Source organism: Rhinolophus hipposideros, assembly GCF_964194185.1.
Source record: "Rhinolophus hipposideros genome assembly, chromosome: 4".
NCBI lineage: Eukaryota > Metazoa > Chordata > Mammalia > Chiroptera > Rhinolophidae > Rhinolophus > Rhinolophus hipposideros.
The window spans coordinates 43,689,324-43,716,259 of NC_138050.1; the positions used below are offsets into that span (position 1 = coordinate 43,689,324).

A 26,936-nucleotide genomic window follows, 5' to 3' on the forward strand; every position below is an offset into this window, starting at 1 on the left:
ATACCAAACAAGCTAGATAAATCATTTAAAATAATTTTTAGGCAAATGCAGAGTTTTTCCTAAAGGATTATAGTAAACAACTTTAAATAATGCATTATATTTGGAAGGGCATATCTCTCCATGCCCAATCTTTAGCTCTCCTCTTCTAATTTGACTTAACTCAAATATTTTCTATTTTCTAAGAAGAGCTTTACTAGAAATGATCAACAGGCAATGGAAAAAGAAGGAAGCCCTGTAATATGTTACAACATGGATGGACCTTGAGGGCATTATGCTAAGTGAAATAAACCAGACAGAGAAAGACAAATACTGTATGATCTCACTTATATGTGGAATCTAAAAACAAAAAGAAAACAACAAACAAAAAAACAACCAATCATAGATACAGAGAACAGATTGGTGGTTGCAGGAGTCATGCTATACAGGTGTGGGAGGGGCAAAATCGGTGAAGGAGGTCAAAGGATACAAACTTACAGTTTTAAAAGAAATAAGTCCCGGGGATGTAATGTACAGTATGGTGACTATAGTTAATAATATTGTATTATATATTTGAAAGTTTTTAAGAGAGTGGATCTTAAAAGTTGTCATCACATGAACAAATTTTATAACTGTGTTGTGACAGATGTTAACTAGACTTATTGTGGTGATCACTTTGCAATATATACAAATATCAATGTACGCCTGAAACTAATATAATGTTATATCAATTATATCTCAATAAAAATAAGGCAATGTAAACAGAAACTTTGTACCTCTTTACCTTTATGTATAACATGTTGGAAAGTGAGTATAGTCAATTCAAACAACAAAGAATTGAGAAAAAACACTTCACTGAGTTTATTCATTGAATTACTATCACCTCATTACAGCAGATACAGCTTGGCGCTAATCCAAAATACTCTCTCTAGGTCACAATGCATTTGTGATATAATGGTCCCAGTTCCAGAAGAGGTGACTTAATTCAAACTTGACTGTATTGAGCATTCAAAGTTATAACATGCTGGAGTTGAAAGTGATGAATCTTAAATAGGATTGATCTTAAAAGCATCTAGTCAAACATGCTCATTCTATAAATAAAGAAACTGAGAGGAGATGTTGAGTTACCCCAGGTCACATGATCAGTCCCTGGCAGTTAAAATAGCCAGAATTAGATTAATATAGGTATAAATATGTGGAACATAATTAATACATGGTATGTAAAATATAGGGTAATACTCAAGATTCAACTTTTCCCGACTCTCTAGCTAAATAGTACTGAGGAGGGTGAGGTGGAATGTCTCTCTCTGGAAAATCTGATTGAATGGACACTACCTCAACCTTCATTTTGGTTTAGAATTGCTCAAATTGGCGTACCATTCTTGATGTGCAGCCAGTTAGTTATGTGACCCTGGGCCAATCTCCTTCATACTCAGCCTGATTTTCCTCATCTGAGGAACAGGGGTGATAGTACCTTCTTCCACGTTTATTTTTTCTGCTCTAAAAAATAATATATATGAAAGACCTATTCCTTGAGCAGGGTATGCAATCAAAGGTTCTTAGTTTCCCTCTTTCTCTCTCATTTGTCTTTGCAATTTTACTTGAATTATTGACCTAATGTTAGCTCATCTGTTTCCTATTTTTTTTCAAAATAAAACTGGTTTTACTTTTGCTCCCCTCCAGGGACAGTAGTAACACTGAAATACTATTTTAGAAATATAGTCAGTAATTCTTTTTCTTTCTATTTTTATTTTTAAGAAAATACTCATTTGTGATAGAACCGCCATAGTCTTAAAGACTAAGGAAAGTTGGAGGATGAATGACTATTTTTCAGAGGACAAGTAAAGCATATTTGGTAGAGTAATTCTCAATTCACCTTCTCGAAGAAAAAAGGACAAAACCTTCATTTACCAAAATTCTAAAGACATCTTTAGGCAAGTCCCTAGCCAGCCCCACATTAGTCTTTGCTTTGAAGCAGTCCTTCCCCAGAGCTTGGTTGTCTTGACCAGATCCCAACCCTTTTATTGAGCTGCAAGAAGATTGGAGGAAACAATCACTTCCTTTTGCTGACATTCACATGTCTGGTGGCACTCAGGAGAGGAAAGGCATATGTGCTTATCAGGGAATCAATCTTTCTGTCTATCATCCTCATTTTCTTTGGAAGAAAGCAAGTTAGCACAATTACCTCATCCAGAACAATTACCTCCCTTTAAACTGTTTATTCTCTAGAGAAAGGTGTTTGGGAGCAAATAGAACTTGGGCAAGAAAGATGGATTTTTAAAAAGTACTTGTATCAATAAGGAGTGTGGGCAGTGGGGGACTGTTGGGAAGGTTGTCTTTCTTCCAAACCAAGCCTTCATTTCCTGTTGGTGTCAACCAGGCAATTCTGACTAGCTGAGTTCTGGCACCATTTTGGGGGCTGAATATTGAAAGAGATAGGTGGTGCTCTGACCTTGGAGCCTTGGCGTCAGAGCGAACTCACCAGGTGTGTTCTTTGCTCTAAAACTGTGTGGCCTAACACAATCTCTCTTAAACTACTCTTTGGCAGAGGGGAAAATAAGAGGCAACCGAGAGGTATTTTCAAAAGCAGTTAAAGATTTGCCAGTCTATTGAAAACAACCCACACTTTAAAGAAAAGTCTTCTCAACTTCTTCTGTCAAAGGCCCAGCAGGACTTCCTTTCCGTGATATTCCTTTTCCCTGATAAAGGCAATTCCCACTGCACGGATTAAAACAACCAAATGGGAACAGGAGTCCTCAGAAACAAGGGAGCTTTCTGAAAAGTCGGGGATTCGGATTAATTAGGGAGGGTCACAGACAAGGGGATTGAGGGATGGAAATAAAAACGAAAATCGATCACCTACCCCTTAATGCACCCATGATTAATTTCTACCCCTCTTTATCTGTATGTGTGCATATTCAGTATGGTTGCAATAATGGATTTATTCTGGTGTTATTTTCCCGCAATTGGTATTTAAGTCTTTTTTTTTTTCTTTTCTTTAAAATTTTCGGGCTGTGATATCTGATCTGCTGTTAAAAAATGGAAGCTGGAGAGGCATGACTGTGAAAGAGCTCAAAGTTGAACAAAACAGAGGTTTCCTGGCAGCAGCACACTGCCGAGTTAGGCTGCCGAGCTGTACCCATCTTTCTACGCTGGATTCGCCGCCAAGAGCCCCGCTGGCTTAGGTCACATCTTGACGCGCGTGCTGGTCTTCGGGAGCCGGGCTCCGGACTCGCCGCGGTCCTCCCGGAGCCCTAGCCATTTGAGGAGCGTGGAGGAACCTGGAGGCACGCGCAGCCGCCAAGGGGCTCACCTGAGCCTCCCTCCCGGCGAGGCCCGCCCCGCCGCCGCCCCGCCCTCCGCCCCGCCCCCGCCCGGCTCATTGGCTGAAGCTCGGAGGGGCGGAGACCGGGCGGCCGCGGGGGTCTCATTAGCGATGCGGACCCGGTCCTTGGCTCCGTAGTCCCGGACCCGGCCGCGGCGGGTTGGCTGCGATCGGCGCGGTGGGGACAGCTAACGTCTCCGGCGGCGGCCGTGGAGGCAGCGGTCGCCCAGCCGCGGGAGGCATGGGGGCGCGGTTTTCCTCTAGGTGCCCAGCTCGCGGCGGCTCCCAGAGCCCTGCCCGGCTGCTGTAGCGAGCGGCAGTGGAGCGGACTCCTTCGCTCGAGACCCCCGGGATCCACTCGCTGGGCTCCTGGCTGGCCGTGCGGCTCCCGGGCGTGGAAGAGGAACCGTACTCCGGAGCGGGGCGAGGAGCATGGGGAGAGCGCCCGCCGCAGGAGGAGGCTCCGGAGGGGCGCGTCGGTGGTTCCCTTGGCTGGGGCTCTGCTTCTGGGCGGCAGGGGCCGCGGCTGCCCGTGGTAAGCGCCGGGAACGGCGGGCGGCGGGGGGCTGGGGGCGAGGCGAGGGGGACGCTAGCGGGACCCGCACCTACGGCGTTGGCTTCTCAAGTTGCGCCCTGCACCTCTTGGCGCACCGAGCCCGAGCCCAACAGGGTGGGAATCGGGCAGAGGACCTCTGCGGGGACTACTGCCTCCCACCCCAAGTTTGCGATCAGCCACAATCCTACAGGTTGCTGTGACGGGGTCCCTACCCTTTATTCTCCTCGCGTGCTCTATTTTCCAAGCCCTCCCCAGTTGCTGCAGACGGGGGTACCCACATCTTCCTTCCAATCTCGCTCGCCCCTGTCCTCTGCACTTCGTTCGAAGGCGAGATTTGTCACGGGTGGGCGCCCATCGTGGTGTCGGAGAGTTCCTGGGGGTGATGGAAGTCTCCGTAGGGTAGGCTTGAATGTAGAGGGCGCCTTTTCCCTTCGGGGAGCAACACCGACTGGAGTCCCCTAAAGCTTGACACACCTCGGGCCACACGAGCCCGGGGTCCTAGGCTGCGTTGGGCTTTCTTTCGAGGAGGCCGCTTGTGTGCGGGATTGAGGAGAGCCGTGCGCATCCTCCGCGTCTAACTGTCCCTGCAGTGCCCAGCCGGGAGAAGCAGCTGGCCGGCGGCCACTCGCCCGGCGCGTCTTCCCCCTACACTGTGCCTACTCCAGCTAGAGAGCTCGAGAGCGCGGGGCCCCACGGGGCAGCAGGAAAACCGCTGTTATTTCCGACCCAAAAACGTAGACCCGCATTTTCCTGGATCCTTTGGACACCAGTAGTGAAATTTTGCACCCGGTTTCATCTCCACCTTGAGCGAGAACAGGGGCCATGAACTTAAAGATCCATCCCGCAGACTTGTTTTGAAGATGATCAGAGACGATTTCACACATAGCTCGAGTATTGTGGCTTACCTTTGAAATAATCCGAAGCTTCTCTTTCCCGCCCTTCTTTGCCTTTCTCTTTTCCCATGCGCCATCCATTAGGCTTAGAATATGTAATTGCATTAAATGATTTACCTAACGCTTGTCTGGTGGGAGGTGGAACTGAGTTGACCGCCTCACCTCTGCTCTGCTGGCTATCTTGAACATACTCTGAGTAGCTGGGAGACAGAAAAGGATGGAAAGGATTGAGGACGATCATATATTGAGATCAATATAATCTCATTTTTATAAAAGCTAACAGTGTATTAAAAGCAGTCCTGCTGCCTGGAATGAGGAATTAAAAAAAAAAAAAAGATGGATAGAGGCTTTCTGTTTTATGATCCTGTTCAGTGACTACTTGCATTTCATTTCCAAAAAAGTTTTTTTTTTTTTTAAATGGAGCAGGCTTTTAAAAAAAACAAACAAAAAAAAAAACAAAAACGGAAAAGGTTTAAAAATGAGCCTCAGTGATTGCACACACTGGCTGATGGTGAAGCATAGTTCTTTTCCTTGCTGGAAGAAACACAAGCTTCAGCCATTTAATTTACTACGGAGGATGCCTCCTTGTAAAGTCAGCTCTGAGTTGTTTTTAATACACTGTTATGGAGGAAAGCAGATCTTTTCTAAACGTTGATCTAAATGCCTGAGTGTCCCTTTGCTCTTTGTGGAATGCCTCAGAGTGACTGAGTCCTTGTTCTGACCCCTTGCACTTTGGTTGGAGAATGGTGAAGTCAGCTTCAAACAAGACGTTGGGACATGCCAAGAGCCTGTTGGATGGAGTTTTGCTGGCTGTGAAACTAAGGCTAGCACCTCTTGTCTGCAAGCTGTTCTTTAGAGGTCTCCTGGAAAACATAGTGCACACTCTGCAGGCTTATTTACAATAAATGTATTGCACAGATCATAGTAATATTTGAAACACATGGAGTGGAGCACTAAATCTGATTAATATTTCCCTTGTAATATTTTACTTTCTGGGGCATAAAGCCCATTACCCTTAACATCTGTCAGATACTCCTCAGTCAGCAGGCTGTGAAACCTGTGAAGCCACATGCATCTGGCTTTGGACAGGTGGGCACAATTGGAGTTTTCAGAACTAAGGGTGTGTTTCAACCTTACTTAAGTTCTCTCAGCCCAGGAAGGTGGCCATTCATTAAAAACAAGATCATGCTTGCCCAGTAGTCTCACCAGGCTCTTTATGGATGGCCCTAGGTTCTTATTTATCCAAGTAAATGGTTTTTGTTCTGCAAACCTCTTCATGTTGATTTGAACCAAAATATTCTGTCTTCCCTAATCAGCAGGATATACAGAATTATTCCATTTGCTTTAATGATACAAGAATATTTAACAATGCAGTGGCATTTTCAATTATTTATCATTTGTTTTCAAGATGATTGTACCAACTCCTTGTGTTTTTTTTTTTTTTTCCTTTCTTTCCCTTTCATACTTAATCTAAAACCTCTTAAAATCGGAGGGGTGTTTCTGATGATTGGCTTTGAATATCATCAAAGAGAAAGCTACTTGGGTAAGGAAGTGTCTGCAGAAATGAGTAGTGACCCAAGGAACAATATTCTGGTTCCCTCTTTTGTAAGCAAGACTTACTCTTCAGATTTATGTTCCTGACTGGTGCCATACTGTAAGGAAGATATTTTGGTGCCATGATTACTGTATATTTTAACACTTTCCAACTTAAAAGAAGGTTGTTTAAAAGTTATTCGTGACCTGTGAAGTGCTAATTGAATCCTCATCATGTTCCCGTACTGACTTGTTTTAGTTCTTTGAAAAAAGGAATACCGCTGTTGATCTGGTGGTGATTCCTGTATTAGGTACTGTACATAAGGTCCTCGTCTAAAGGCAGGGTGGAAGATAATATTAGACAGGCTGAGCTTTCACACAATTCCTTGCTTTAAAATTTTTCCTGGATAATGAAATCTCACAATAACTGTAATAATGCACTAAGGGTAAGAGAAGTACACATTTATTTTGAAGTGCACATTTATTTTATAGGCATAATCGGGTCATATGGTTTACACACACTTAAATCCATTTATCTACCTAGCTCATACAGTTTTAAATCTATAGTCATTTCCTCCCTAATGAATGTTATTAGCCCACATCCACACCCTTATGCCTTTTCCTTTCTGCAAAAAACAGTCCCTCCATAGGGTAATGAGAAAAGAGTTGTTTCTTTCAATTTCCTGCCTGGCTTGTCTTTTTCTGACTCTTGGTTTTTGCTCTTACCTTGAGCATACCAGTGGCACCTTCTTTTCCAACTTGACAAAGTATTCTGCTCAAGAAATCTCTTAAGTATCTCAGTTCTTAAAAAGAGATGACCTTTTCTGTCCTGGCTTAGGATGGCAGCACTTGTCATCCGTTTCCATAGTTTTACTATGAAAAATAATAATGTGCCCCTTACATTCTTCCTAACTATTTGGATGACACATCTGTGGGTCTCTGGTACTCTATAGGGTGGGGAAACTTAAGGAGCCACACCAGTGCTCCATGAGCTCTCTCAGAACTGTATCAGATAGTCCGGACCCTGCTATCTTGTAAGTTAGGAAAGTACTTTTGTATCCGTATCTTCAGTGACTTGTAAGCTTTTTTTTTTTTTAATTGTCCTTCTCCTACCAAATGTAGTACACAACTTAAAATAGTATCAACTTTAAAGATGTATCAAGAAATTGGTCATTCAGCAGATAGCAACCTCTCCCTTTGCCTTTTCTTCCTCCTTTTTCTAACACAGAGGCTAGAGACCCAGATCCCATGTATTAAAATCTAATCCTAAAAACAGGTGTGCAAAGAAAGATTTATTCCATGAGGAAGGTGGTGGTGATACAAGGTGTCCTCGTAATAGAGAGGCGCTTGTGTTTATAGAGAGCCCAGATGTGCCCTGCTTCTTAATTACACCTTTGCCATTAATTCTGATTATCCCACATTCCAGGCAGTGCCACTTGACCAGCTATGTCATTAGCTTCTGTCCTTATTCAGATGCCTTCATGAGCAGCATAATGCAATAACCAGTGGAAACTTTCCTCTGTCATTCTCAGCTGTACGCTTTAGGTAAAAACACTTATCTGCTCACACCTTCATTTGCATAATGGCCAATGTTGGCATGAGAACTACCATCATGTTGCCACTACTTTTTATATTATGCCTGTTTTTAAGAGAAAGCATTTTTTGCAGATTGTTTGAATATTGCACAATAATAGTAATTATTGTATGTAGTGTGTGCCATTGATTATTCTAAAAGCTTTATACATACTAACTCATTTAATCCTTAAAATACGCTATGAAGTAAGTAATAGTATTCTCATTTTTAAGATAGGAAAGAAAGGTCACAGTGAGGTTAAATAACTTGCTCAAGGCCACAGAGGAGCCTGGATTTGATCCTCTGTAGTCTGACACCAGCGCCTACAGTAAGACTAACTTTCTAAACTGCCGTAAATAAGATGATCCTTATATTTTGATGACAAAAGTACTAAAATTATATCTCTATAACCGTGAGAGTTGTAAAAGAATTTAGAGTAGCTTAAATAAACCTATAAATATATTCAGATAAATCTTAGAGATTTATGTTGTATGAAAACAACCACCCTCTCACCATTCAGCTTAATATACTTTGGGATTGGATTCACGCTTAACATTCAGAATGCTTGTTTCTAATAGGATAGCATGCTTTTTTTATTTTTATTTTTTTCAATTTTGAATTTCAGCAGAAAATATTTCTCTGATTGAATACACCATCCATGTAATGGCAGATCCCAAGGGACTATTTGTTGCCTGTCTTGTATTTTTAGCCTTGTTTGCCAGGGAAATGTGGAGCATGCAATTTGAGAATAGATTGTTAACACCAGGGGCTGCTGTTTTGGCTGTTTTGGGTACTCCTGCTGCTGCTCTTGCGAGGCAGATGGCTAGATTCATTTATAGAAAATAGATATTCGTTCTATTTTGCATTTCCACTTTGAAAAGAACTTTTAATTGTTTGTGCCACATTGCATCATATGGCATTATTGTGTGCATACACATGCTGTGTGTAGATAATTTTCAGAATTAGGCGGATGTTAATGTATTCAGTTAGAACTGCCTTAGACATCTACTGCAAACTCTGTTGTGCTTTTGGAGGATTTCTTTTGCTAGTGGGTTTGTGTGCAGTATGGTTGTGTGTCATGTATTTTGTCCTCAACTCTCCTTCCTTTACCTCCTCCCCTGACTTCACTGAACTAGAAATCGGGGACAGAAATGTTACAGTTGTGTTTATGGGGCTAAAGTGAAAACAACAAACATGTATTACACTTCTCATATGACGTCAGACCACTGTAAGACATAAAATATTTCCTACCATTATTTCCAAGAGAACACAAGTAAGCTGAGGCCTGCATTCTTCCTATATGACCAGGTCCTTCTGACAGTTTCCTTCATATATAAGGAATCAACAAAGCCGAAAGCTGTCTTCCAAGTAAAATCTGTGACAGCTCCACTGAATACAGCTACTGACTTTCTGTCCCTCTAATTTCTGGTTTATAACGTGCAAAAGAGCCCTTCTCCCCAGAGAGAGAGAGAGACCTTGCCGCATGTATCCCTTCTCACTCCAGCATTGTCAGGATAGGAGGAATTATGTGGGAAAATAATGCAACAATGTGGAACTTGAATAAGAATGTAATTACAAATGCTTTGTTGTTACCTAAACTGAAACTGTAACTTCTCAGTCAGGTAAGTCCAAGAGAACATGACGTCACGGATATTCCAGAAGGTAGGTAATTGGCAAGGAGGCATAGGAATTATGAGATACAAGATGCCAAAGTGAAGAAATCATTCTGACTACTTTAAGAACCCAATCCACACTGGGATCACTGTGTTTAATATCGTTCATAAATTTTGACAACTTACTATAAAAGCAAATGTATTTGCTAAATATTGAATGAGAAGACTTACCCCTAAATAGTATATCTGTAGCATGTTGTTAGAGTTGTTCGAAAGAGATCAGTGGTTTCTGCTAGCAACAGGACTCATTTAGTAGTTATCGTTTTTATTTGAATTTAATAAAATCTACTGGGAGAGGCGGGGAACCAAATAAATGATCATGGTTTATGGAAACTAAGCTGGTAACATTTGAAACTCATTAATCGGTGCTTTTCAAATGTTAATGTGCATTTGAATCACTGCGGATCTTGTTCACAGGTACTTTCTTGTTTAGTAAATCTGGGGAGGGGCCTGAGATTCTGCATTTCTGACAGACTTCCACATGACAATATCGGTGCACCACACTTTGGGTAGCAGGGCCATGGATGATAGTAATTCAGGTTTTTTATTTTCAATATTGTTTTTCACTTGGAAGCTGGCATGAAGTGGAATTTAAAAAAATGCCAGTAGAGGACTAGGCAAACACAAATGTCAGCTTTAACTCAGACAAACGCACAGCTGCTCATAAAACTAATAGACATTCAGGGAACACCATTCGGATGCAATATAATGTCTTACTTCCAGTATTTGTAAAGAGAGATGCAATATTTTAAAAGTCTTGAGCTTCATATTGAAGTAATTGAGGACTCATGTCTGCATCTTATTAATTTCTAGTAGTAAAGTGGAAACGGAGTCCCCAAGAAGTTTAACAGTTTGCCCAAAGTCAGATTTCTGTTAAATAAATGGTTTCACTGTGTTTAAGGTTCCTTCGTTTTATTGTATCTCTCGACCAGAGCTACATGTAAAATAATCTGGAGTTCAGGATAATGAGAGAATGAGGCTATAGTGAAGAGGTAGAACAGAACCAGTTGGTTAAAACAAAACAAAACAGAACAATGTCCAAATAAGATGCTGATGTTTCTCAAGCAGCTGGGCTGTTGCTCTCCCAGCATGGCTTAGGAGCTGGTATTTGAGGATATCTTCGCTGCAAGACAGTCATTTCTACTTGGCAGGGCCCGTCTTGTCCGGGTACTTACCCAGAACCTGGCAGTGCTTGTCCAACAGCAGGTGCTAAATAATATTTTTTACTTTAACATTTTTATGTTAAGGTATACATGACATTTAGGCTAAATTTTCTGAAATTTACTCAACATTGTGATAAAACATTCAGGAAAATTTAGTTGCCAGAGAAAATTAAATAACTGTAAGAGGGTTTTACATTTCTTTTCCTCAACAAAGTGGAAAACCTACATTCCTGGATAGACTATTCTGGAAAGATGATTAAGTGTAACATGCGACATTATCGTGGATGGCTGTTTTGAATAATAATTCATTTGCATGGAACTTGACACTTTTAAGGTACGTTGACAATTGCGATCTCTTTGTATTTTTCACATCTACCCTGATAGTGAACAGATGATGAAATTAAGGTTCAGAGATTTTTCAACCAAGACCAGACAGGTGGTGGTAAGTACCAGTACTAGGACTGGAAGCCGAGTCTCCAGGCGGTGTCGGAACTTTTTTGATTTCTTTACCATGTAATTCTCTTTGATTGCCAAACAGATTGATTATCCTTAAGTTGGATGGCACAACATTCTGCTCACATTACATATGCGATGGGGCTGTGGGTGCATGAACATATGTGACAGAGGAAGATAAACACATGAATAAACATTTTGAATGATACCTGTGTTGTCTTCTTGGTCTACATGGTGTTAATGTTTCTCATGGTTATAAGCAGAAATGACCTCACCTGGGAAAAGGAGCTGTAGGAAATGTGTCAGGAGTGAGTGGAGGAAAATAAAATAGTGAATATATTAAAAATTGCACACTGTAGTATGGAACAGAGGTATGTAAAATACTCTCAGGAACTTGCTAAGCAATAATATTTTCTTAAAAATCAAAGGAATTAAAGTGTTTATTAGTGTAAGTAAAATCACAAATTAGTACTGTAGTTTTATTTTTTAAGGATGCCTTTATGAACACCAAACACTTTTAGAAATATTATACTAGCTTCTCAATCTGCATAGTTTACTAAATACCATGTCTTTATTATAAAACTTGAGTACATGTGCTTTATTTTTTTTCTGTGTACAAATACAAAACAAGATTAAAGTCTTTTGTATATTAAAGTAGTATAGTAGCATAGTGCAACTGGACTTCCAATAACAATTTTCATCAATGCGTCTTTAAGAATTATCTAACCTATTTTTAAAAGAGATAGGGGGGAAAAATACAAACTACAAATAGAATCCATTGCCAGAGAAATGTCTGTTAAAAGTGTTTTGAAAGGAGTTGGGAAAAGTTTAACTATCATGAATCTAAATAGACAACCCTTGGGTCTCTGTCCGTCTGGGGACCAGAAGCTACAGTGATTGCCAGCAGCTTGCATCTGGAAATTTCCAAAATTATATCTCTTAAAAGAAGTAATCAGGAGGTTCACAGGTTTTATCAATGTGAGGTGTGTGGGTGGGATGTAAGTGTTTAGGAGTTTGCTTTAAAGAAATAAAGGTGAATAAAAAGTTTGTCATTAATATTGTTTTTCACCTTGGAGACAAAAAAACCCACAAAACAAACATTGGATATTTTCTCAAGTTTAGCAGACACGTTGAGATGTACATTAACCTCTGGGACAGCAATGTGGAAAAGACAGCTCTATCATATCACATCCTGCAGCAGCAAAGACCATCACTTGTACAGCCAATTATTAATAATTGTCAAAGTGATAAGTGCTTCAATGCATGAATATCTGTGTGTATGTATTATGTATTAGCAGAATATCATATCTCATCATAGCAAACATATCATTAAGGTTTAAGATTCTATGCTATTAATTTAAATGACATAAAGGACACAAATGAGATGTAGACACAATTTTCACTTGAAAGTTAGCTTGTTAATTCATGTGCTCCCATTTCTCTCTTTCTCCTCGGTATCTCCCATCTAACCCACAGTGCTCAGTATCCTCTTGCTCCTTGTCTCTTCTCAAGTCAAAACTCCCTTCCCATTTAAGGACTGTGGTGAGCTGGACAATTCAAAACCATGAGTCCTTCAACATGTCACTTTTTTCCTTTGATTCTTTTCATTTCTAAAATGAGAATAAATGACTAAATGATTTTTAAAACTCTTTCCTGCCCTAACATCTTATCATGCTAGCCATTGTTTTCAACAACACTTATTCTCAATATTTTTATCATTTCAGAAAGCCTTTCTTGATATTTTAAGTGTATCAAAACCTTCAACACAACAAAAAAAAAATGCTGTGGAAGTAGAATTTTCAGGACAAGTTAATGAGACTTCAGGGATGATGTTGATAAGCCTTGGCTTGAGCATTTTCAGGAATGTACCAATAACAAAAGAAATTTAAATGTATGTATCAGTTTCTCTTAAATCAGTGATTGTAAACTAAGGCATACATGTGCAACAACAGCAGCAGGAGTGAAATGAGTGGAAAATGGCCCATTGGGTTCTGAACCCCTACACTGCAGCTGGTCGTAGCTCAGTAGGGGTCAAAAGTCCACTGTTGCTAGATTGACTTTATTTTTTAATAAAAACCGTGTATGTTAAATTTCATGATGAATTGCCTGATTTGAAGTCTCACAATATTTTAATAAAACACCTTTGATTCAAAACTCACAAGACATGGCACTCAGCCTTCCAGTTTGTCTCAAATCAATGACTTTTTCACATTTTGTTGAGATTTAAAGGATGGGGAGCCAGTCGATCCTCATTTTCTGTAATTGTCTCTGAGCTATGCCTATAGTACAACCTTTTTCTGGCTTTGTGGAAGAGTGTTGTCAAAAAGCAGAAGATAAAAAAGCATGTAAGTAGCCTTTTAGTGTACATTTGATAAACATTAATTTGATCACTGAGTTTCTATGTACCTCTAGTTCCCATTTGTAAAGAAGAATCATAAAGTTGTATTGCTAAAAAGGACCCTAAAATTTCTAGACCAAAGCCCAAATCTCTACACAAACAAACAAGGTCTAAAGAAGCCAAGTAGCTTGCTTAGCTTTTCAAGGTCATTTCTGTCAGTGCTTGCCCATGAACCCAGAGCTTCATTTTCTCAGTGTAGTTCTTGCCTCTTTCCCTTTAGAACTATAATAACAAAAATAATCAATGCAGGCACAAAGAAATTTAAAAAAAAACAAAAACAAAAGACCCACAAAAAAAACACACACAAAAAACAAGATACTACAAGATTAAAGACTATTGATCATTTTAGCTTTCTGTTAAAAGATGTTTTCCTTTTATTTAAAATGTTTATATATTTTTAAATGCCTTTGAAATAGGGTAGATTTTTTTCCCCCTTTGGCTGTGTTCGTAGTCATAGACTCTTGGGGCTATGATTTTAGGGGCTCCAGTGAGTTCAGTGTAGCAGAGCTAATTAATGCTATAAAAGAGGTTTGCATTATAGATGTTTTGTGTTTGTATGAAATTTAGGGTAAGTCTTAGGCTTTTGTTCTAATTACTAAAACTTCTGTATCCTTGGCAGTAAATTTGTTTACTATGAATCCACTAATAGATCCTAGATATTTCTAAGTGTAATTATTTATAACTCTATACAGAGGAAAATATATATTCACTTTATTTCTGCTAATAAATAAGAGATGTCAGTGCCATGAGTTAGAATAGGCAATGTTGTGCTTTACCCAAGGAAATGACTTTAGAATGGTATTTGCCACACAGATGAGAAAATTACTTCCAATCCCCATTTTTCTCTATTTAAATCTGGATTTCAACGCGTGGTAAGAAGCTAACACTTTCTAGTTCGAGGGGTTAGATAGTCTGTTGTTACAAGGTGGTGTTGTTGAGATGGCTGCAAAGGTTGCGATACTCAGGATGCTAGTTGAGCAAATTTTAATGAGCACAAGCACTGAGTTGTGCTTCTTAGAAGAAAACTTTTGATGTTGGCAGCAATGGGCCAACAATGCCTTCAAAAGGCCGTAAATTTGCATCCAAAGACAGTGGATATACTTTTAGAAGCTCCAGTTGCTTCTTCTCATGCATTCCCTATTGTTCTTAATTTTAAAGTGAATTCTGCATCATGGAAGGCCATGAGAACTTGCAGAAAGCAATCCCTGTACTTGAGCTGGAGCTTATAAACTCTGGTGATTCTGTCAAGGTTATCATTCATGTTGAAGCCATCTTGCAGGGGAAGTGTTAGACAGTAGGATGTTTTAAAACTTCTGATTTTTGGAGATTGGGTGTCAAAATATTCATGGTTTGGTTATTTTTAGCAATTACAGTATCAGTAAAGGATCTTGCTACTGAAAATGGTGGTCAAGTTTTAAATTTATAAATCCTTGGTCATCCCCCAATCCATTTTTTAAAAACTTGCAGAAAAGCAAACATCTATAGTACTGTCACCCTTGGTTAGGTGACAAAATGATAAACCGGCACTTTCAATGTGCTTAGGAATTTGTTTTTTAGCTTAAAATTGGTATTTAATAGTTTAACATGTGTTTAAACAGTTTTATTGAAACATAGTAGATTGAAAAATGAGCACCAAATGTTTAATGTAGCTCCTGTTTATAGAAATACACATGTGTAATTTAAATTCTGAAGAGAAACAGTGTAACTGATGTTCACAATCAGCTGATAGCAGGACCTCCATCTAAGAACAATTAAATCAGTATCTCAGGGGAGAGGACCCACTGATGTGTTTTTGTTTGTTTGTTTGTTTGTTTGTTTGTTTTTTGTTCCTCAGATGAGTCTTAGTTTGGGAACCCAAGACTGAGAGCTGCTGATTTAATGGGTGCCTTGATTGTACATAAATGTGGAAACTGATCTTTTTTTTCTTCAATTTAGAGAAGATATTTGAAAATCCATATCATCGCATACATGTACGGGATGAAGGTGACCGCTCACGGATTGCCTCGCCCTCTGCATTAGGCCTTATCTTTCCACATTGAATCTCAAATGACTTGGGAGAGTGAAATTGAATGCCGGCACAAAATGTTTCAGGTTTTGGGAGCTAGACATTTCCTGCAAGGATAGAAAAACTGAGGTTTTAATAAAAGGGATGAGATTATATAAGACACACTATATGGTAAGGGAGGAGACTTTTAGGAATACATGGTTGAACCATATGGTTTTCTTCTGGACAGAAGCACAGGACCCACACATGGAGATTCCTATTTTCTTTTAACACTCATCTAATGTCTCCTAGGCCCTGTTGTAAATGATGAGTGATCACTATTATAAGCAGATTAATATCTGTGTACTGGTCGTGGGGTCTGGAGGATGTAGGCATTGTAGTTCCTCTTACAGCATAGGACAAGGTCCCGTCAGCATGGCTGCTGTTGACTACGACGTAGGCAGGGACAGCTGGCCCACCTCTGCCGTATTAGGAATAGTGGCATAGGAATTCTTCCTAAAGCAAGCTTTCTGTTATTACTGTCCTGTTCACAACTGCCAGTGATACCTGATGTTTGAAATCAAATGCAAATTCTGTAAGACTTTTTGTGATTTATTAATTGTTGCTTATGAATAAATGTAGTTTAAATAATCAAATTAAATTGGATATCTGTGAACTTACCACCATACTTAAGAAATATGTCTGTTTTTCCTTTAACCCACCTCTCAGGTTCTCCTTTAGAAGTAATCATGCTCCAATTCTGTGCTTATCATTTCCTTGTTTTTATAAGTAGTTTAAACAAATATGTGTGTACTCATAAACAAATAGTTTACTTTTGCTTTTATTAAAATATATATTTAAATTATATTATGGGTGTCATAGTCTTCACAAATTTGTTTTCACACCCAGTATTATGTTTCTTCTATGTTATTGCGAATCCTATTTTTGATTCACTTCTCTCAAGTACAATATTCGACGGTGTGACTAGACCATAATTTATTTATTTTTCTGTCACTGAAATTTGGGTTGTTTTCAGGTTTTTTTTTCCTATTATGAGAAGTATTACTAGGAATATTCATGTGCATGTCTAATGTTACATCAAAATTACACCGTTTCTCTTCATAATTTAAATTACACACATATGTATTTCTATAAATGGGCTACATTAAACATTTCAAGTGTTTCTCATATATCTGAGAGTAGATTGCTAAGAGCTAGAGCATAAACGTGTTAAATTTTCCAGATAATGCCAAATAATTTTTCAGCTATATGTGAGTTCCCATCACTTCACATCGGTCAACATTTGGTATTTCCAGGCATAGAGATTTCTGCTAATTTAGTGGGTATAACATGATTATCTCTGCATGGACTTAATTTTCATATCCCTGATTACTAATGAAGTAAAACATTTTTTCATATTTTTCATTGCCATTTATATTCTGTAAAACACCTACTTAAGTCTTTTGCTCATTTTTTTTCGGTTGCTTGTCTTACTGAATTATGGTTTTAAATGTGTGTGTGTGTGTGTGTGTATTTTTTCTGTTGCTTCTCTTACTGAATTATAGGTGTTTTAAATGTGTGTGTGTATATTAATAATCCTTAATGTGTTACGTATGATTGGGATTTCTTCACCCAATTATTCATTTAATTTTAATTTATTTTTTTGCTTTATGGTATTTTCTGATGGCTTGAATTTTTTATCTTCTCGTGAACTAAAGTTTAATTTTAAAGTAATCGATCTTATTAATCTTTTTATGCTTAGCTGTTTTGTGCTGTGCTTAGGAAATTCTTTTTTATTTTTTTTTTAAGAAGTTTTATGAGTTTATTTGAGCCAAACTGACAACATGTACTGGGGAGTAAGACCTCAAATGCTCCCCAGAATAAGTTTTACAGTTACTTTTATGTATTTGAAATAACGAAAGAAACATAAGGATGATTGGAGAAAGCAAGGTGAGGATTGGGTTATAGGATAGCTAACAATATTATGTGCTCCTCTGAGGATTAACACCCACTTCCAGGGGTATTACTTCTGGCACTTCAAAGGTGTGTTACCTTAGATGCACAAGAACAATGGACAGTGTTGGCTTAAAACCTTTCACTAAAGAACTTATAGGCCTGGGATATTACTACCCACCATGACTCTCACAGTTAGACATGTATGATCAGATCACCTTGTGAGGTTACTTTTCATAGAAACCCTTTTTGTCGTCCACAGTTCCCGCTTTTGGTCATAAATCAATCTGATGGATGCATTGGTTACCAGCCTTTTGGTCAGATAGTGTGGTCTCGCAGCACTAGGGAGGCTTATTCCTAGAAAGTCTGAGTATTGACGTCATCTTGTTGACCATTGGGGATCTCGTATCACTGGGGATGGGGCAATACTGTAACTATGGAATCTGATGTGAGGCCAGTTTTTTCCCAAAGGGAAGGGCAGGTAATTTGAAGGCAGTGAGGTCTTATGGCCTTCATTGCGGGGGAAGACTGAATCATTTCTATTCTGTAAACTACCATGATCCGAGTTTTGCTTTCTGTCTCATTTTTCTGTATTTGGGATCTGGTATAACATTTACATAAGCCATGAAAAGAGTATTAACAATTATACAGGTTCACTAATCATATAGAAAAACCCCAAGAAAAAGTATAACTATTATTATGACTAATATCATTAGCAAATATGGAAAAAATAATGAAACAAAATGGATTCTGTATTCAATATCAATCCAGAGGTATGCAAGCCTTGTCACTGTCTTGGGAATGCTGTCTACCTGTAGTGTTGGCGGCTTCTTGTCTTTGAGCAGTCTTTGATGATTGTAGATGGTAGATGAACATTTCTGGTTAGGTGCGTGATACTGGAGGGTGACTTTTATTTGATGTTCTTTCCAAAAAGCAGTATCTAAAGTCTTTGTCTTCTGGGACCTCACAGTGAAAGGAAGCAGTTACCAACTTAGCATTTTCTTGAAGAGAATCTATCAATCCTTGGCAATAGTGTAAATATCTGTTTTCAATAATGTCAGCTCAAAAGTATCTTCATTTACTTTAAGTTCAGATGCCAGGGAACTGGGAGGAACCAGGCAGCTATCTTGGGTTTCTTATGGACCCAACAATTCATTTAATTTACAATCATTGTTTACCCATATGAAATGCCCTAGGAGCTTTTCATCACTTATTTTACAATGCTTCCCATGCATTTTAACATAAAAACAATTTTTTGAGGTGTTCCAGGAGCCCTTCTGAAACATGAATAGTTTTTTCTACACGTACATATCTTCTCAGGAAAATATTGTATATATTCACACACACACACACACACACACACACACACACACACACACACACACACCCCTTCTCATGAACTAAAGCTTTAATTCTAAAGTAATCGTTGTTATCAGTCATTTTTGCTTAGTTCTTTTGTGTCTTAGGAAATGCTTAGGAAATTCTTCCTAAATCTCATAAATATATTCTCCCATATTTCTTCTAAATTTTATAATTTGTTTTTTCATATTTATGCCTTTAATCTACCTAGATTAGATGTGTGTGTGTGTGTGTGTGTGTGTGTGTGTGTGTGTGTGTGTGTAGCGTTTGAGTTAGGGATTTAATTTCATTCTTTCATGTGAATAACCAATTGTCCCAGAACCATTACTGAGGAGTCCCCCTCCTTTCTCTAATGATCTGCAATGTCACTTTTGTCATGCATGAAAGTTTCATGCATGCATGGAGATTTTTATAGGCTGGCATTAAATGTTCTTCAAAACAATTTTAACAAACCTTTCTGGTTTATTTTCTACTGCCCTCTCATGTACCCTCTACTCAACTGGACTCCATGCTATGCCTTAAAACTGTCCCCAAATTTCCTTTGTCCTGTGTATTTTGTACTTATACTTCTGACATGCTGCCTTGTGCTATATTTATTTTTCTTTTGTTTCATATTGTACGTTAATTTTTGAAAGTAGCCACGCATGGTGTTTTGTTCATATTTGGTACAGAATATGGTGTCTTTCTTAACAGATATTTGATAACAGAGTATGGTGTCTTTCTTAACACATATTTGATAAATCATTGAGCTTACTCCAGAACACCTTTCATCATCCATTCCATAGGCAACGGATTGAATTATTAGATGCTGTCCAGCAATATGAACAATATGAAGATACTAGAAAACAGGTGAAGGGACACATATATGACAAGTTCAAGACCCTTATATTAGTTGAGTCCATTGCCAAGTGATATTCACATACATGCAGACACTGGGTGTTTCCCACGCGCACTGTGCTGACTCACATCTCTGCATTTGTTCATGCCCCTTGTTCAGCACAACTGTTTTATGGAGCACTGTCCGTGAATCTTCCCCCTCCTAGAGAGTAATTGCTTATTAAATGATATATCTGCATACCTTGAGTCACTTCTGTCATTGCACCAATCAGACTGTATTTCAGTTCTTTTTATAAATCTCTCTCACTCTTGATTTGTGCCATCAATTAACAGAGAAAGTTTTCTTTTCTACTGTGTCTCAATACCAAGCACAGGGCTATGTTTGTTATAAGGTTTCCATGATGTTCTAAATAAAAACCAAAACCTTCCTGTAAACTTATAAGTATGTTCTGTCATTCCACCATTTAGGTGTGTAATTTGTTTGGGTGAAGTCATTGTCCTGCTCCCACCAAAAAAAAAAAAAAAAAAAAAATGGGGATGAAAACACACTCCCACAATATTAGCTGCGATCACAGTCTGAATTAGCTAAAGAATGTGGCACATGTATTTAAAAGTTCCATGTTAGGAAAATTCTTCTAGAAAAAAAGCATGCCAGGTTTCTGATTGAATGAGGCTATGTTGTTGGGAATTTGTATAATCAGAAGAGAACTTAAGGGTCCTAAGTATTTGGGTTTAGGGTCCATATAAAAGGATTATTGGAAAAGGAATGGAGATGAGAGGGCACCAACTGCAAATGACCCTGCAGACCAACAAGTGGTCCTGGAAAACACATCCTGAGATGATTACAGTTTTAGAGTGAGCTTTTCATAGAAGTACCATGCAACCTCTTTGATATAAGTCATGAAGGTGGACTCTTAGTATATACTTCGCCTGTTTACGGCAGGGAACTTCCAGGTAGGAGAACATCAGGAAGCTGAGTCACTGAATCAGCAGGGCTGACAGCAGGATTTTTAGGAGCTGATACTCTTCTCTGCCCTGTAAGTCATGTATGTGTAAACTAAATGGTTGGATAAACACAACTAAGGAGTCGGGAGCTTTATTTGTACCTATTCCAAATAGCTGTTTTAGATAAATGTTTTTCCCCTGAATTATAACACTATTATGTGTTCATTGTAAGGAGTTTGAAAATATAGGAAAGTATTAAAGAAAAGAAATCCCAAACAGATAGTCCAAAAGTATTATCTCAGGGTCGTCCTCATGGTAGAAGCCATATTCCTTGTGGTGCTTCTATTAGTCTGCAGATCTCTGCTGGTCCTTCCTATTTCCCAGCTTTTGGAAACAGGAACAACCAATTACCCAAGTACTAAAGCAAATACTTTAGTTCTGCTGTCCCTATCTTTTCAGAATGTTCGTTTCTTAGTAGCAGATTCTGAGTACCATGTCTCCCCGAAAATAAGACCTAGTCGGACAATCAGCTCTAATGCGTCTTTTGGAGAAAAAATTAATATAAGACCCGGTCTTATTTTACTATAAGACCGGGTCTAATATAATATAATATAGTATAATACCTGGTCTTATATTAATTTTTGCTCCAAAAGATGCATTAGAGCTGATTGTCCGGCTAGGTCTTATTTTCAGGGAAACAGGGTATCTCTGTGATATACCTTCAATGCTTTGGATAATGTGAAACTACCACATTCTTTTTTTTTAACAACTGGCCAGAGCTAGTGGGCGTACCATTTTAGTGCCCCAAGACCACTGGCAGCAAGCTCTTCAGAAGAGTGAGATAGTAGAGCTTTGTGTTAATTGAGCTAAGTAAGACACCAAAATCATTTTTTCTCTCTCAGTAGGAGGATGGTAATGAGTGGATCAATACTTTGATATTCAGAACAAGGTGTTTTTTATTTTATGCATGTACGTATGTGTATATGTATGTGTATGTTGTTTTTAACTCTTCCCAACACAGCTTTGAAGAATAGTTTTCCTATTCCTGGTATGTTACCATATACAGCAGGTCCTCACATAACGTTGTTTTGTTCAACCTTGTTTTATTATAATATTAATGAGATGCCTTAGGAATTAATTATCACATATCAATTAGCCTATAATAAAATTTTTGTTATACATTGTTTTAATTAAAGTCTCAGAACCTATGGATGAAGTTGAGACTTCTTGTACTAGTTTTATCTCAGTATCAGAATGAATCAGACCTTGGCTAATAGGAGCTGTTCTTACTATTGTAGTCTTACATAAATAGGGATACATTTGTTTAAAATATATATTCTTGCGTGTATAGAGGCTGTCTCAGTTGTGGTCAAACTTTGCTCTAAGTATCCAAGAGCAGTGGCATCATTAGCTATGTTCAAATTATACTCTGCATTTTTTTTGAATGGGATAGAACCAAACAATCATGGAATTTTCATGGGCAAATTAATTAAGATTATAGCAATTAATCTTTGCCAAGCCCCTTTCCCGCCTTCATCTTTCACTGATTTATTAATGAAATGCATCTGAAGTAATTAAGATGCAGAAAAAATGTGAAGACCATATTTTTTGGCAAGCCATGATGTAACATGTTCTCAATTAATTTATCTGTCTACCACCACTATCCCTCCTGTTGGAGTACTCGCCTCCAAACTGAAAGCTTCTGTAACTCCCAACCTACAAAAGTGTTTCTCCTATGAATGTATGTATGGTATGATATCAGAGTTTTGTACCTGGTAATTGTCAGTGTAGTGAGTTGAATATCTCTTTGTTTCCTCATAAAACACCTTGATGACAGTGGCTTGTTTTCTAAATCTTTCTATACTTGTTGGTCAGCACATTTTAGTAATTCAAGGAATAAGTGAATAGATGAATGGACGGATAATTACCAACTTACAATGAATACTTGTATGCTAACTGAGCTCTGGCTGGATAATTTTATGTGATACTGTGAAAGTCTGCTATGTGCCACTTATTATACTAGATGCTTTATACACACACACACTTTAGTTCCTACAGCATCCCTATAAGGCAGGCATTATTACCTGTTTTACAAGTAGGGAAATTGAAACTCAAATGTACTTTTGCAAATCCATACTTGCAATACGTGGGACAGTAAGAATTGAGCATAGGTCAGTTTAGCTCCAACATATATATTCTTTTATAATATTTTATCAGGGTGCCTTCGGACTTTATAATGAAGATTTGCAGAGCCTTCCAGGATTCTGTGGGTATAATACTTCATTTAAAGCCAACTGTAGTTTGTTTTACAAAGTAGCTTTCCCAGCTAATTCTTAGTCACCAGGTATGGTAGTGGTTCACTAAGCAAATGTGTGTTGAAATCTGTCATTTTGGTTCTGTCTTTGGTTGTTTTCTCTGATATCCGTAGTTTATAGATTAGAATTTTTCCTAATGTGTAAGTGTCCTTGATTACCAGTCCTGGTTTCCTCTTTGATAGTTTAAACAGTAAGTATGGAAATGGTGGAGTCTGGCTCTCTGGGGCCCTGGTTAGCTGGCAGGCCACTATGCTGGCTTTTAAGCTGGCAGGTGACTAGATCCAAATTTGCATGGTCCTTGCTTTCCGGGGCCTAACTGATGCTTTCTGTACATCCACAAGAAAACTGCAACAGCAAGCCCTCTGCCATGGAGTCAGTGTATAACTGACCTTGCTTTGGGCAAAGATTGTACTTGTGTTGATGTACAAACTAATAATAGTTGGGGATATTAATTATAGGGCAAATGATCACCTCAGGTAAAATTAGTAACCTGCATTTCTAACTAGGCTTTTATTGCCTGAGACTCACTAAGAGAATCCAATGGGGGGCTGTTTGGTCAGGAGAATTAACATGTGTTCAACACATCCATGCAGAGTGCTAGCCAGGTTACAGGGCCTTTTTAATTTTGTCCTCAAAGGGAATTACAGAGATGGAATTAAAATTAGAAGGCATTGACTAACTTTTCCTTGGTCATACATAATGTCAGTGATAGATCTGAATGCATTTCAAATCCTTCCAAAAAAGCATTTATTGAGTATATTTAATGTGTACATATATTATTTTTGAAAGAGGCAATGAAGAATAGTGATTAAAGCACACAGTTTCTAGAATCAGATTGAATCAGAATTTAGTTTTTAGCACTAATTAGCTGTGTGGCCATAGGAAAACAACTTAACCTCCCTGTGTTTTAGTCTCCTCATCTGTAAAATGGGCACATGTAATAGCACCTACTACATAGGCGTATTGTAAGGATTAAATAAATTAATACATGCAAAGGACTTAAAGAAATTCTGATGCATACTTTTTAAGTGTTTCATTACTACTAATGTGTTTGACTCACTGCTAGAAACTGGGATCTAGAAATGCCCTTCCCTCTGGCTGATTGTGCCTTAAACAAGACAAAACCTTATAGTCCATGGAGAAAGGAAAAATGCAAATGTCCTTGGGAGAGCTAACTGTGGGCTTGTTCCTAGGTGGTAATTTCTATAGCCCAATCTTTTCTGTCAAGTACTTTCTAATAGCGAGGTGGAGAGGGTGGAGAGAAACAGCAACCTTGCAAGTCTGTGGATTTCTGAAAGGAAAGAGAGCCCACACACCAAGGAAAATCTTCTGACGAGGAGAGCAGGTGTTCAGCGGGGGTGGCTGCTGGTAGGGATGGGAGGGGGTAGGGCGTGGAAACAGGTGTTCCCCACATTACAACATTGTCCAGAGTAGAATTTCTCAACAGGTACAAGTTCATCATCATAGTAGTTTGGGGAAGAATTGGTTCCACAGACACCACAGAGATTTGAATGGAGGCCGATGCATTGAGTTCTGTTTCCCAGCCATGGACTCCAGAGTGCTATAGATAAAAATGTAGGTGCTGTAACCACTCCCCATCACATTGCCTGTTCACTTTTACCTTTTCCAAGGGAGCACTTTAGGCAGTCTGATTTACTTTTTCCCCCTCCTCCCTGAAATAGAGAAGTGCTCTTTAGCACTTTTACCCTTTGAAAATATAAAAATCACTCAAGGGCATTCATATTTTCAAAGGGCAGAAGCAACATTAGGGAGAGAGAAGAGTGCAAAAAGCTGACTGGCTGACCTTTTTTTTTTTTTTGTAAGTGCTGTAATGGAAACACATATGAGACGTACCCTCCATACCCGTGTGTGTAGACGCTGGTAAGAAGGTAGACGACATATAGAGGGTGAGAAGACAGAGAGAAATGCATATGAGGAAAGTAAGATAGCTTTATTTCATGCTGGGAATTGATTTGATTCTTTTCATTTTTAACTTATTGGAGAAGAAACGTTCCTTTTCATGTTTCCCCAAGCCCATGCTAAGATACAAATAAGTGGTGTCCCTCAAAATTTAATTAAGAAAATGACTGTTTCCTTCTTTGGCATTGATTTACCAAATCTCTGACTCCTGAGAATGAGATCAGAAGCATCAGGAACTTGACAGTAGTATTCGTGAGTGAGTTTTGCCTTTGTAGTGGCACATATAGTTATGTCTCCTCGAAAATGCAGAGAGAACAGTTCACCTGTCAGGTGAGAAACAAATAACTGAGTTACCAGCCAGGCCTATTATCTTAGCCCCGCACTGCACCTGCGCACAGCCAACATCTTTGGAGCGTCCATCATCTGAAAGGGCCATATTTTACCCAATGAGGTGCTTACTACGGGCAGCTATAGAAATGATCTACTAACTCAGGCTTCATTGGCAGTACTAGATGGCCTTCTGTGCTAGATGGGCTGTTTGCCTCCTCCCCAAAGCACATACAAGACAGTGTTATCTGCAAGTGGGATTTTACTTATTTATGTTTCTTGTGAAATAGAAACATGTACAGTGGCATACGACATTCATGGTAGTTTTGATTTTTAAATTCCATTTGCTAGAAATGGTGTCTCCTTTTGGGTACCCCAGGGATTACAGCATTAATCACCAAACTGAGGTGTATCCTCGGACCCTTGTTCCAAGAAGGCATGCAGGACACTGCAGGCTGTGTCCAGGATGAGTTGGGCAGGGGTTTGCTAGAGTCTGAAGTCAGTAAAGAACATTACATGTACTTTGCCATTTCAGTGACTCAGTGGTATTCTTTCTCTCTCTCTCTCTCTCTCTCTCTCTCTCTCTCTCTCTCTCTCTCTCTCTCTCTCTCTCTCTTTTATTAAGGGAGCTGCACTGCTCTGGTCAGGAGACAGGGAATATCTTCTGTGTGGTGGACTTTAAACTCTTCCTTGAGTATACTGCAGAGAAGCAATTAATTGTGAAACTATGCAAGAGTTTATGATGCTGTTTCAGATGGACGTGCCCATCAAATGGCCACTTAAAATTCATGCACAGTAGCAACTGTGAAGGAATCCCTAAGACTCATAAATAAAGCAAATCTATCTTAATTTATTGCCAGTACCTTCTATACCCATTGAGCTATTCAGAACCCCACACAATTGATGTTTCTTTCCTCCAGTTATTTCAGTAAAAAATGAACTCTAGTTTATGCCACACAAGCATACTAATAAACCAGTGTTTTGCTGCTTATAAAGGCAAACTGTCACCTGTTAAAATATGTAACTGTCATAAAAAGATAAAAAAGGATCATTTAATAATGATGAACAATGTGCATGTGGCATAAATAGAATCCAAAAAGTAAACAGCAGTTTATTATGTTAGAGCCACCCAGAGCTATTCCTTAATGGAGGGCCCTCTGTGCTTTTCTTTGCACTCTTCCTTTTAAGGGAAATCCAGCCTAGCTTAACAGTGATTACTGTGTGTGTGTGTGTGTGTGTGTGTGTGTGTGTGTGTGTGTGTTCAAAGGAGGCTCATTATTGGTTCAGCATAGAGAATATCCCGGTTATGGATGGAAAAATGGTTTTCAGACATACTTGCTAACTGATGAGAACAATCTTAAGGGCTCCATGTTTTCTAGAGCTTTATATAAGGAGTGTTTAAAAGTTCATTGTGCAGGTAAGTTTGGGAAGCAGGTTGATTTTAATTAAGCATCTCCTACAATTTTTTTCTTCCAATGTTGAAAGCCAAATATATCTCTAGAAAGAATATATCTGAGACTACTAAATAAAACAAGTGCTAGCAAAAAAAAAATGAAAAATGGATTTATTGTAGCTTCCTGGGTTTCTTGATCTCTTTTTAGTGACCTACATGAATAACACCTCCACAGGACAGCACTGAAAACTCTCCAGATTTCCTTCATGATGTAAAGGGAGGATTGTTAAGAAGTGGGACAATGTTAAATTCACATACCTATGCTCAGAATTTTAATAGTCACTGGGGGTTCTTTGGTTT

General features: G+C 38.8%; 1 protein-coding gene across 6 annotated transcripts in view; it reads left to right on the forward strand.

Moving 5' to 3' along the window:
- The first annotated feature begins 3,457 nt into the window (after positions 1-3,457).
- Positions 3,458-26,936, forward strand: part of UNC5D (unc-5 netrin receptor D) — a 510,000-nt gene continuing 486,521 nt past the window's right edge. For all 6 annotated transcript variants that reach the window (XM_081045544.1, XM_081045546.1, XM_081045545.1 and 3 more), the window contains exon 1: positions 3,458-3,836. In XM_081045544.1, coding sequence (XP_080901670.1) covers positions 3,734-3,836 — 103 coding nt within the window. In that variant the 5' untranslated portion in view covers positions 3,458-3,733. The remainder of the gene's footprint in view (positions 3,837-26,936) is intronic.